The sequence below is a fragment of the Staurois parvus genome, unplaced genomic scaffold, assembly GCF_062004578.1.
Source record: "Staurois parvus isolate SC_StPar_1 unplaced genomic scaffold, SC_StPar_1.0 ptg000432l, whole genome shotgun sequence".
NCBI classification, from domain to species: Eukaryota; Metazoa; Chordata; class Amphibia; order Anura; family Ranidae; genus Staurois; species Staurois parvus.
In genome coordinates, this window is record NW_028318228.1 from 339206 (window position 1) to 351579 (window position 12374).

A 12374-nucleotide genomic window follows, 5' to 3' on the forward strand; every position below is an offset into this window, starting at 1 on the left:
TTGCTCGTACATCCTGTACGGGAAAGCAAATATACTGACAGATCTGCAGGAGACCTGCATGGCACCAGCGATCAATGCTTTCCTTAGCGGTTGTCGTCTTGTAGTTCTCTGTGAACTACTACGGCGCTGTGGCAGTTCATTAAATCTTTCTGCCAGTATATCTGCTTGCTCGTACATCCTCTACAGGAAAGCAAATATACTGACAAATATGCAGGAGACCTGCATGGCACCAGTGATCAATGCTTGCCAGGATCCTGCAGCAGAAAATAATGCACATCTTTTTACCTGCAAAAAAATTTCATTAATAATTTTTTTTATCAAAAGGAGAACTTTAAAGGAGAATCCTTTACTTCATTTTTAATATTCAAAGCAAACATCTGTGTCTCCATGCTTTATTTTGCTGAGAAATCACTTGAAAAACAACCCCCCCAGAGCCATCTTGAGTAAGGGCAGATGATTCATGTATCATTGACATTCTGGAGTCCACCTGCCCTTAGCTCATGCATACATGCTGAAGGGTGTGCTTAGCTTAGAAAAACCCTTCTCCCCCTCCAAAAGGCTCATGGGAAGTATAACACCAGTTGCCTAGGTAAGAAACCAGGAAGTAACTAATGAAACGTAAAAAAAATTGTTTAAAACAAGTAAATATGATATACATTTCTATCTATTTACTAATGCTAGCAGCATAAGTATTCAAAATAGTCAATGTTAATTGATAGAGTGTAGTTCCACTTTATTATTAAAATGATTCAAAATTATGTACCGGCTGCAAGTGGCAAATATGATATTTTTTTTGCAACATTTTCCTGTTACATGACTAATAAAAGTCAGAGATATATTTGATTTGTAATTTTTAGTACTGAACATACAAAAGAAAGAAACCATATAACACAACACTTTTAGATTCTCTTTAGCAGCACAGAAAGCTGTCATTTTTGTAGGCAGAGTTCACATTGATTTTCTTGACAGCTCTCTTGCAGCCACCCGTATGTCATGATTTGGCACTTGGTTGCACAGTCTGTATTTGTGGATACATATGAAAAATACCAATCTTCTGTAGTTGTACATGATATTTATGGTTTACACTATTTTAGGTAAAAATCTGGGGACGTAAAAAGGCGATTGATGAGAATCAAGCAGCATATGCACTGAATGTCACAGAGCCAATTTTGGATTTTTTCGTGAAATATTATAATGTTTCTTACCCTCTGCCAAAATCAGGTGAGTGGTTGATGATCTCCCTGTGTACTTTGTTCTGTTCTAGACTGAAGGAAATGATCTTTCTATCTATGTATCTATCCCACACAACAGAACACAAAATACAGTATAACATGCATCAGTATTAAAATGATGATTATTATTTCAATGCATATGCAGTCTTCTTGTTGTGCTGTCTGCTTTGCTAGGCTTCCGTCACACTCAGGGGTGGACTGACCATTTGGAAACTCGGGCACTGCCCAAGGGCCTGGGGTCAGTAGGGGGCCCCATGAGATGCCCCTGGTACCTTTTTCATAGGCTTTTTTGAGTTTGGGCAAGGACACAGGGGCCCCATGATCCCCTATTGCCCGGGGGCCCCATGAGTTGTCAGTCCGCCCCTGGTCACACTTTGATAGTTTGTAACTGGCAGGGCCTAGATGACAGCTTTTTTTCCCCTATAATTTACTTTTTATTGATTGTTAAAGAGCTTACAACAAACAGAGTTGTATAGAATTGTGAAACTACCATCACAAGTCAATGAAAAAACAAAGAAATAGGCTAACCTATGACAGGCATATAGATATATACAATGTCAGTGCATAACAGTGAATTAGCCAACATTTTTAGACAATTGAGTAGACAAATCGGAAACGGAAAGATCCCACGGTTCCCAAACTGCTTCAAAGATAGAGACATCAGCATGCATAGCAGTGAGGTACTCCATTCTTCTAATCTCTGCTATAACCAATCGAGTAGGAGGTGTAGTAGAAAGCCAATGCATAGGAATGGTTCTCCTGACAGCAGTTAGGACATGAGAGGATAGTTTCCTGGAAAATTTGGAGAGGCCTGGAAAAGGTAGGCCCAGCAAGAAGTGGATGGGCTCAAATGTGGCTAAATGGTTAGCACTTCCACCTGGCAGTACTGGGGTTGTTAGTTCAAATCCCATCCAGGCACCACCTGCCTGGAGTTTGCATGTTCTCCCTGTGCCTGCGTGGGTTTCCTCTGCTTTTCTCCCACACTCCAAAGACATGTTGGTAGGTTAATTGGTTCCTGTCTAAATTGTCCCTAGTATGTGTGTGTATGAATGTGAGTTAGGGACCTTAGATTGTACGCTCCTTGAGGGTTAGGGACTGATGTGAATGTACAATATATATGCAAAGCACTACATAAATTGACGGCACTATACAAGTACCTATAATAAATAAAATGAAATATGAGCCTGTAAAAGTAGCTGCAAAAGGCTAAGTACCTCTTTCCAGAAAGGTGCAATGTGTTGTCAAGTCCAGAAAATGTGGAGAGTAGATGACAACTTTAAAGGAATATGTACAAGGATATATTTGCAAGCCTGCTTTATTTGCCGGGATATAAAAAGGTGATCATATCCTTTGATTATGGATTAAAGTAGAACTAAAAGCTATTTTTTTTTATTTTGGATAGAGTAAGGGAGGATTATTATTATTATTAGAGGTACTTATACAGTGCTGTCAATATACAGAGAGCTTCACGTATATATTGTACATTCACATCAGTCCCTGCCCTCAAGGGGCGTACAATCTAAGATCCCTAACTCAGATTCATACATACACCTACTAGGACCAATTTAGACAGGGGCAATTAATATGCCAACATGTCTTTCGAGTGTGGGAGGAAATCAGAGTAACTGGAGGAAACCCACGCAGGCATAGGAAGAACATGCAAACTCCAGGCAGGTTGTGTCAAGTTATATCCATTCAGGGTTTTTTGCCATCTGGGTTCCATATGGGAGATTTTCATGTCCTCTAGTTACAACAAGTGAGAGGAAATTCCTCCAAAGTGAGAGAATCCTTGGTTGTCCCCAGAATTATTGTCTCCACTTAAAAATTTCCCCTTGTTCTGTTCTGGGGACAACCCAAAATCTGGGAACTTTAGTTATACTTTAAAGTGGAACTATACTCACCTTGGCTCCATCAATGCGACATCCTGGAACTTCCCGCCGGCCGCTTATATTTTCCGGCTTCTGGGTATCGAGCACTGGCCACTTTCATTGGCCGGGCTGATATGATGTCACCCCTGTGCATGCCCAGGAGTTCAGTCCACTTTGGCATTGTCAAATCTCTATAGTAAGCTGCGGTTGCATTCAGGGCCAGACAGGCAGGTAGGTAGGTTTAAAACATGTCTCTTCTGCATTGAAAATCCTGCCTGTTCATCCACTTCAGATTATTCTTTAACCTCTTGCCGTCCGCCTGCTGTTTATAAACGGCAGGGCGGTGGCAGTCCAGGGGCGGGTTGCCGTTCATAAACGGCACCCGCCTTTTCTAGCTGTGCGCGCTCCATGGGAGCGTGCAGCACCGCGATCCGGTGCCCGCTGTGTCCTCCGGACACAGTGAAACACCGATCGTCGGACGGGACCTCTGTACGAGGTCCCGATCATGTGATCACTGATTAGCGAATCAGTGATCACATGCAAAGTAGTAAGCAAGATGTCACTTGTGACATCATTGCTTACTACGTGTGAAATCTGTGAATGATCACAGAGGTCACATGGTACAAGGCTATTCACAACAGCCTTGTACCATGTGACAAGCTGTGACCAATCACAGCTCACTCAGTACTTCTCAATGACTGCAAGAATGCAGACAGAGAGAAAGAGAAATCATTGCTTTTACATCCTATATGGGTGTAAAAGCAATCAGTGTAAAAAAAATCTTCATCATCCCCCACAAGTAGTACAGTGTCACCATGGTGACACTGTACTGCTAGGGTGACAGTATGTAAAAAAAAAAAAATAATAATAATATAAAAAAAATAAAATAAAAATATAAAAAAAACGTTTAAAAATTATAATTTTTGGTTATAAACTAATTTGGATTTTTTTTTTTACTAAAAAAATAACGGAATAAATTTTGGCCAAGATTTATGATGAAATATTATTTATTTGCTAAATTTTATTAAAAAAAACACTTTTTTACAAACTTTTTGGACATTTCATTTACATAGTAAAAAAAATAAAAATCCCAGTGGTGAATAAATACCACCAAAATAAAGCTTTATCTGTCTCAAAAAAATGGTAAAAAATTCATATGGGTACAGTATTGCATGACCGCGCAATTGTCATTCAAAGTGTGATAGCGCTGAAAGCTGAACATTGGCCTGGACAGGAAGGGGGTAAAAGTGTCCGGACAGGAAGTGGTTAAGTAATGAAAGAGTAGTTAACCATATGATCATTACAGCTTTAGGGCAATATTGTCTCACTCTGCATCAGTAAACTGTCCAAAGACATCTATAATGCAACAAAATATAATATAATACAATATATATATATATATATATATATATATATATATATATATACTTTTTTTAAAATTATTATTATTATTATTTTGGTCTATTTCTCCTTTTTTTTTATTTTGTGTTAAATTTTTTTATATTTATTCTGCAGACCAGGTCGCTTTGCCTGACTTCAGTGCTGGAGCCATGGAGAACTGGGGGCTGGTGACCTACAGAGAAACTGCTCTTCTCTGGGACGAAAAGGAATCTTCCATCAGCAACAAGGAGAGAGTTGTCACAGTTATTGCTCATGAACTTGCCCATCAGGTGCTTCCATTATCTATTCCTTAATAACAAGATTTTAATATACAACAGCAGCTAAGTACTGTCATTTAGAAATAAATATATTAATAAATGAAATAAAAATGATTAAACTAAGGTATTTTCATGGCTTCTAGTAGCAGATCCATTCCAAATAAAACTTACAAGCACCTGTGTCTCTGGTCCTGAAGTTGGAATGGCTAATAACATAAAAATAATCTGATATAAGCCACAAAAATAATATGTTGTCTTTGTCCACTTTGCTTTAGAGAGAGGTTTGGTGTTTGTTTGTTCCACATGGGGAAAGTCCATCTGTGTTCTAAGGTTATATAATGTCAAAAATACACTTTGTTATTATTTGATAATGTTGATAATCTGCTTCCATTTTAGTGGTTTGGGAACCTTGTGACAATTCAATGGTGGAATGATCTTTGGCTGAATGAAGGTTTTGCCTCTTACGTGGAATATCTGGGAGCGGATCATGCAGAACCCACCTGGAATATAGTACGTAGAACATTTTTGCCTTTTTTTCTCACTGTGTTTAAATAAATGATGACTTTGCGGCAGAGATGAAAAGGGGGGCCAATATTGCTAGAAACTAGTCATGGGCCAAATCCTTCTTTTGTGTCTTTTCATTGCAGAAATAAAATATTGTATTATTTTTATCTTTCTTTTTTTGTCATACTGATCAGATTATTTGTTCTTTTCAGCTGCTAATGACATTAAAATAGGGACTATCTTCCAATAAAACAACAGCCTTTTTGTGCAGAATATGTATCTTTAAGTATATACATGCAATCATTTTTATTGATTTAATGTAAGATCTATCTTACATGATATATTACGGTATGAAGATATAAGTATTTCAACATTATACGAGTGGTCAGTGAGTAGTCAGCTTGCTACATTGTAAACATTTTCACAATGCAAAATTTAGAGCTGTGCATTTTACTAATGAAAACAATAATTTGTGGGTGTTGTGATCACAGACTCAAAAAGCACTAAAGGAAAAATTGTGAGTTCTGGTAAATTGGAATTGATGTTTTCTTTTTGATATCTAGTCAAATATAGGCAAAGCCTTCTAAAAAAAATAGTCTCACCTAGTAAATCCACCATCCATTCTACCATGGTGAGATGAAAATTATAGCCCAGCCAATAGCTTTCCTTTGCAGAAACATATACGTAGAATGATTGACTGATTGATGCAATAATTGCAATATTCATGTTTCAATAGAATACGTTTTCTTTTATAATTGGTATAAATATATTTTTATGAAATTATGTCATTAAAATACTTTATCTGCGTTGTCCTCCATCTTTTACAGAAAGACCTGTCAGTACTGTACGATACACATAGGGTGATGGCAGTGGATGCTTTGGCCTCATCCCATCCTCTAACATCAGATGAAGATGAAGTGAATACCCCATCAGAGATAAGTGGACTATTTGATTCCATTACCTACAGCAAGGTGAGTGTTGTAACCTCTGATCCATCTATAATGCCCAGTACTGTACAACGGGTTTAGTACACTCTAATGATCTCTAAATAATATTAACACCCCGGTCACATCAAAGCCGATTTTGAAATCGTGCGACTTACAGTGAAGTACAGTGACATATGTCTAGGCAAATCGCAAAAGTAGTGCATGCACTACTTTAGAAATCAGTGCGACTCTGACCAAGTCAGAACCGCACTGATATGACCGCTCTAATAGCGGACAATAGGGTGTGACTTGGCATATGATTTGCAAGTCGCAGGGCATGGAAATCGCATGCCAAATTGCACCCGATGTGACCAGGGGGTAAGTTACATTTTTTGCATTAGCTATTTTGATCCTTCCATTGGGGTAACAGCATGAGTACAGATGTGGTCATGTAATTAATAACAACATGATTATATTATATGTAGTTATTAACAATAGAGCTTAAAGGAGAAGTACAGCCAAATATTTTTTTGGCTGTACTTCTATGGATCACAGGAGTGCAGTTTGTTCTGCATTCCTGTGACCTGTGTTCAGCTGACAGTGGGCTAAAGCCCACTGTCGGCCAACATCACAGAGCCAGTCCAGGCTTTGAAAAGATATGGTCGGGATCCACCCAGAAGCTTGAACCAGCACCTTGGCTCACCCTCTCAGAGATCCGCTGAGAGCCAGAGCCAGTCCCTCCTGCCCCTTTAACAACCCAGAGCTCAAGTGAACGCTGGAGGGGCAGAGCAGGTAACCTAGAAACCGACAGTCTTGGCTCTCTGCTCATTGCGGAGGGGGAGAACTGAGCAATCATGGTGTTTGATCACTCAGTTCTCACTGCAGAGGTGGCAGGGGATCAATGCTGCATCACCTAGGTGAGTATAATGTTTCTTTTTTTTTGCAAAGTCAATACGTCTCTTTTAAAGTGGAACTTTAGTCAGAAATTTAAGTCCTGCTAGATCACTTCAGGCTGGTCCCTTATGCAGGCATAGCTATATAAAACATTAAAATAAGTTCATATACCATTTAAAATCAAGTAATACACATCTCATCCTGCTCTGCACATGCTCAGTTGCTCTATATTTTTTGGCACGATGCCAAAAATCAAAGCCACTAGAGGCTAATCTGCTGACAGCCTAAAGATTTACTGCTGCTCAGGGGCTCTGGGCTTCAGCAAAATGGCAGCCTCCAGCAGGACGAAACAGGAGCAACTGTGAAGGCAATTTACGGCACACTCTAATTTGGTAGCATAATTATTACTGTGGAATGTATGTTTCTTGCCAAAGGGCATTAATTTTTGAATATGTTGTTATGGATAAAGTTCCACCTTATTTATGAAAATTCCAGCTCAAGAACTCTCTTCCTTAAGTGCACACTAAACTCAATTAGTTCTTCTCTTAATGTGGAAATCTAGACTAATTGCTAACTCTACAGTTGATTTTTTGTACCTTTTAAAAAACTTGTAAGTTTTACCAGAAACTATCATCATTCACATCATTCACATATTTCTTCCACTCCACAAATCCAGGTAGGTGACCACCCCATTTCTTGATTCTGCTTTGCAGCTTCTGGTGTCACCTTTCTGCACCCAGTTTTCTCATTGGTCATTAAACCAGCATTATCATCTTGGTGCAATGACCAAGCTGATGACCCGAGAAGCTGTAAAAAAAAAAACAGCAAAGAGTGGAATCATCTTCCTGGCTAAAAAGAATGGCAAGGGTGATTGAACAATTGTGAAATCCTGATAAGTAGAATGGTTAATATTTGTTTATCTGACTGAAGAATTAAGCCTAGTACACATGATCAGAAAATCAAATGCAAAATATCACTTTCAAATCGATTGTATGATCATTAGTACACAACTTTCGTCTGAAAGTATTCGAAATAAACAAGCGTGAAAATTTTTTTAGTATGATACCAGATCGTATGATTTTCCTTTAATCAGTACAGTATTCGCCCGGAAAAAAAATTGGAAAAGCAAATCCACGCATGTTCAGAAATGAAAGAATACATTACAATACAACACATTACATCAGTTCCAAAGTTGTATTCTGTCATATGAGAATTTTTGCAACTTTAGTAACCACTTAATTTTTGCTATGAAACTAGCATGCAAAAAAAAAGGACTATCATATGTCCGATATTCTCATCATGTGTAGCTGGCTTTAGCTATTTGCCAGGAGTTCCACTTTGCATCTGCCTAGTACAGGACAATGTTAACTTCCATACCGGGCATTTTTACCCCCTTCCTGCCCAGGCCAATTTTCAGGTTTCAGCGCTCTCACACTTTGAATGACAATTGCGCGGTCATACAACACTGTACCCACACTGTACTATAAGCAAGCATTTACCTGAATTAAATTGATTCATTCAGGGTTTTTTTTGTGATTAGCTGTGATTTGGCCATGGCTAATCACATGACACAGCTGGGTTGTGATTGGCCCAGCTTGTGCATGTGATCGCTGTGACCATTCACAGCTAGACACCCTTGTATACAATGGAGAGCATGAAAGGAAGCCATCCATTGAATACAACTGTCATGAGACCTGCTGTGATTGATCACAGCAGGTCACATGGTACTGGCAATGTGGCCGGTACACAGATCTGTTAACGGCCGTGTCCAAGGTACATGGCCAGTGACAGATCGCGCCGCAGCGCAGCCCTGGGGGTATGTGCACTGCGCGTTCCGGAGAGGACGGCATATGGCATCCACTCAGAGGGACGAGTTGTTCCACCGGCAGCCATCCGGCTATAGGCCGAGCGGCAACTGGTTAACAATGAATACAGCATTATCATTGTTTTTAAATAGTGCAGTTTTGCAGATATTCAAGCTTTCAGTGGACATCAAGGCACCAGAATCAGAACACAGGAGTTGATTATTATTGATTTACCACTAAAGGAATAACCAGCAGGGAATGGAGGTCCCGATTCCTCTATACAGATATTTAGTTAGACCTGTGTCCATTTCTGGAGATCTCACTCACAAAAAGATATTGAGAAGATAGGACAAGTCCAGAGACGGCAACAAAAATGGTGAAAGGTCTGAGATTTAAAATATATTAGGAGAGACTTCAGGAGATTAATATGTACAGTCGGGAGAGATTAAAAACAAGAGGGTTGAAACCTTTAAAGACATCAAGGTGTGAATAAAGTCCAGGAGCCAGTATTTTAAATATGAAGCAGAGATCAAGAACACAGGGATATGGCCTCAAAATAGCAAGAGGAAAGTTCAAAGCTAATCTTAGAAAGTATTATTTTATCGAAAGAGTAGTTGATGCTTGGAATAGAGGCAGTGAGTCAGTCAACAGTAAGTGGATTAAAATAAATAAATAATATAAATAAATAATATATATATATATATATATATATATATATATATACACACATACACTGCTCAGAAAAATTAAAGGAACACTGAAAACACATCAGATCTCAATGGGGAACAATATCATGCTGGATATCTATACTGACATGGACTGGGTCATGTGTTAGGGACGTCCCAGCATTTGATGGATATAAAAATTATCAACCTACAGAGGACTTAATTCAAAGACACCCTGAAAATCAAAGTGAAAAAATTATGCAGCAGGCTATTCCATTTTGCTGAAATGTAATTGCAGCAACTCAAAATGGTCCTTCTCAAAAGAGAGAAGACCAGAAAAGGAGAGGAGAAAGAGAGGTCCCAGGGAAACTCAATATGCAAAGAAAGGTGGTCAGAACTAGATGGTTGAGCATGAACAATCCAAAGGCGCCAGGTCCTTAGGAATTTGTGATGAGTAACTCCCAAGATAGCGCTCATCTTTTTATTAATCTTGATGTCATTCATGTAGTGTTTTACTGCCTTGAAACAAAGGGTAGGAGTTTTTGCAGTACTCACTATGTTGCATGTCTTCTAATTGACACTAATACATTCTATATTCTGTTTTGTGCAGGGTGCAGCAGTTATTAGAATGTTGTCCTCATTTCTCACTGAAGAGCTTTTTGTTGAAGGGCTGCAAGTAAGTATCTCCTGACTATGATCAATATGTTAAAACAGTCATAATCTGCGCTTTTTCTAAGGTAAAGGTGCAAAGACATTGCCATGTTTGCTTTTCAAAAATACACATGTAGCACCAATCCCTTAGGAGTCGCTGAAGTCCTGCACAACCAGGAAACACGTATTTCCTTCACTCAGACTTGCAACCAGGAGACAGTAACCAGTCCTTGAGCTTGCTGTGAAGTTTTTTAGGGGAATTGAACATGGATGGGGTACAGCGTTTATGGGATGCCCAAGGGTAATGGCAACAGAGGGCAAAGTCCTTGGCAACTACGTACAAGTCTTTACAGCAAAATTTATTTTCTGGAGAGCTAGCCAGTTTCTCCTGTTGTACCACCCCAGACCCCAGATTAATTTTCTCCTCATCAAGCTGTAGTGGGTTATTCCATGGGTACTGGATCCAGTGTCTGCCACTGCAATGTGAACAGTCCCAGGTAAAAAGCTAATCCAGTTTCCCACCAAAGTGCTTCTTTCCATTTACTTGTCCAGGGGGTGCAGGTTTACTCACTCAGTCCTCCTGTGTTTCTGTTGGGTGGGTGGGTGGCTGCTACCAGGCATTTTAGCTGGGCCATGGTGCACAGGTGGTCCTTGCTCTGGAGGCTAATGAAGTCCTGAGCTGTCCTCCATGCAAGGTCCTCTGTTTGTAGGTGAGCCCCTCTTCATCTGGGCTCCCTCCCAGGTTCCTGTTCTCCAGCCACACTTCCTTATCTTCCACCTGAACTCTCCTGCTGCTGAGTAGGCTCTGTCACTTTTAAGGGCTGTCCTGTCCCCATGCCAAGCCTCCTGTTGGGGATTGGTCAGGATGACTCAAAAGGGTAGATCAGCCACTCCGTACTGCCACCAATTGCTTCTAGAACTCTCTCCAAAGTTCTAGTGCTGGGAGAAGTCTCAGAAATCTGGTCTGCAGAGCCTCTCAGCTCTGACCACAATTTGACCCCGCTCTGACTATCACACCTGGGCTGCTGCTCAGCCCCTGTCTACAAATTAGAACTTTAGCTCCCCCTGGCTACCTAGAAGGGTGCTACACACACCCAAATATCTCTCAGCTGAGTTTATTCACATTCACAAATGCAATTTTTATGATCTAGCCATAGCATGGCTATAGACAGGAAATATCATTGAGGTGTCAATACATTGATTGGGCTCGCCATAAACACAATAATTTTATATACATCTGTATTTTACTGTAGTATATAAATTTACTGTTCTTGAGAAAAATATAATCAGAAGAGCAAAAAGATTGTTCGATGGGCCATACAATTACTTATCATATTGATGTATTTAATTTCTTATGTTTGGATTTCCTGTCCAGGCTAATTATTATTATTACAGATACTTATATAGCACACACAATTTATGCAGCTCTTTACATATAGTATATTGTTCATTCACATCAGTCCCTGCTCCTCAAGGAGCTTACAATCTAAGGTCCCTATCTCACTTTCATATATACACGGGCCAGTTAGACAGGAGCCAATTAACCTGCCAACATGTCTTTGGAGTGTGGGAGGAAACCAAAGTACCCAGAGGAAACCCACACAAACACAGGGAGAAGATGTAGTCGCCAAGCAAGTTGTGCCATGGTTACGATTCAAATCCGATGATCCTAGTGCTGCTAGGCGGAAGTTCAATCTAATCAAATCAATCCATGACATGGTGTTTTGATAAATCATAGTTTCGATCATATTGTCCGATTCTATGAAGAATTGATCGATAAGATCATTACCTTGTGCAGCCACCATTAGACCCCACCCTGACTCTGATCCTTTTCTATCTACAAATGTCTACATTTCCATGAACTGGAAAGATGTTTGGAGAAGGATAACTAAATGTTTTAAAGGGTCATGGAAGACTTTGGCTATGAGTAAAGACTGAACTACTTTGACTAACCTTTGTAAAAAGATAATTAAAGCATATCGAAACCAAAAAACAAAAGTCTTCCATAGAATTGGTTCTAGCATATTCAGCTTCAAAAATAGTTGCTTGCATTTTGAAAAGCACAGCAAATATGAGAAATAAACTACTAATGAGATAATGAGTTATGCCATCACATCTGGGTTCAAGAATTACTTTTCAAATGAATGGGATGCCCTAATATGACGCATAAG

General features: G+C 39.5%; 1 protein-coding gene across 1 annotated transcript in view; it reads left to right on the plus strand.

Annotated features, from left to right (window-relative positions):
• LOC149454213 (aminopeptidase N-like) overlaps positions 1-12374 on the plus strand; it is a 108616-nt gene that overhangs the window by 53942 nt on the left and 42300 nt on the right. The window contains exons 5-9 of the mRNA XM_089687617.1: positions 1095-1221; positions 4616-4770; positions 5155-5268; positions 6090-6233; positions 10163-10228. Of these exons, the coding sequence (XP_089543743.1) occupies positions 1095-1221; positions 4616-4770; positions 5155-5268; positions 6090-6233; positions 10163-10228 (606 nt within the window). The remainder of the gene's footprint in view (positions 1-1094; positions 1222-4615; positions 4771-5154; positions 5269-6089; positions 6234-10162; positions 10229-12374) is intronic.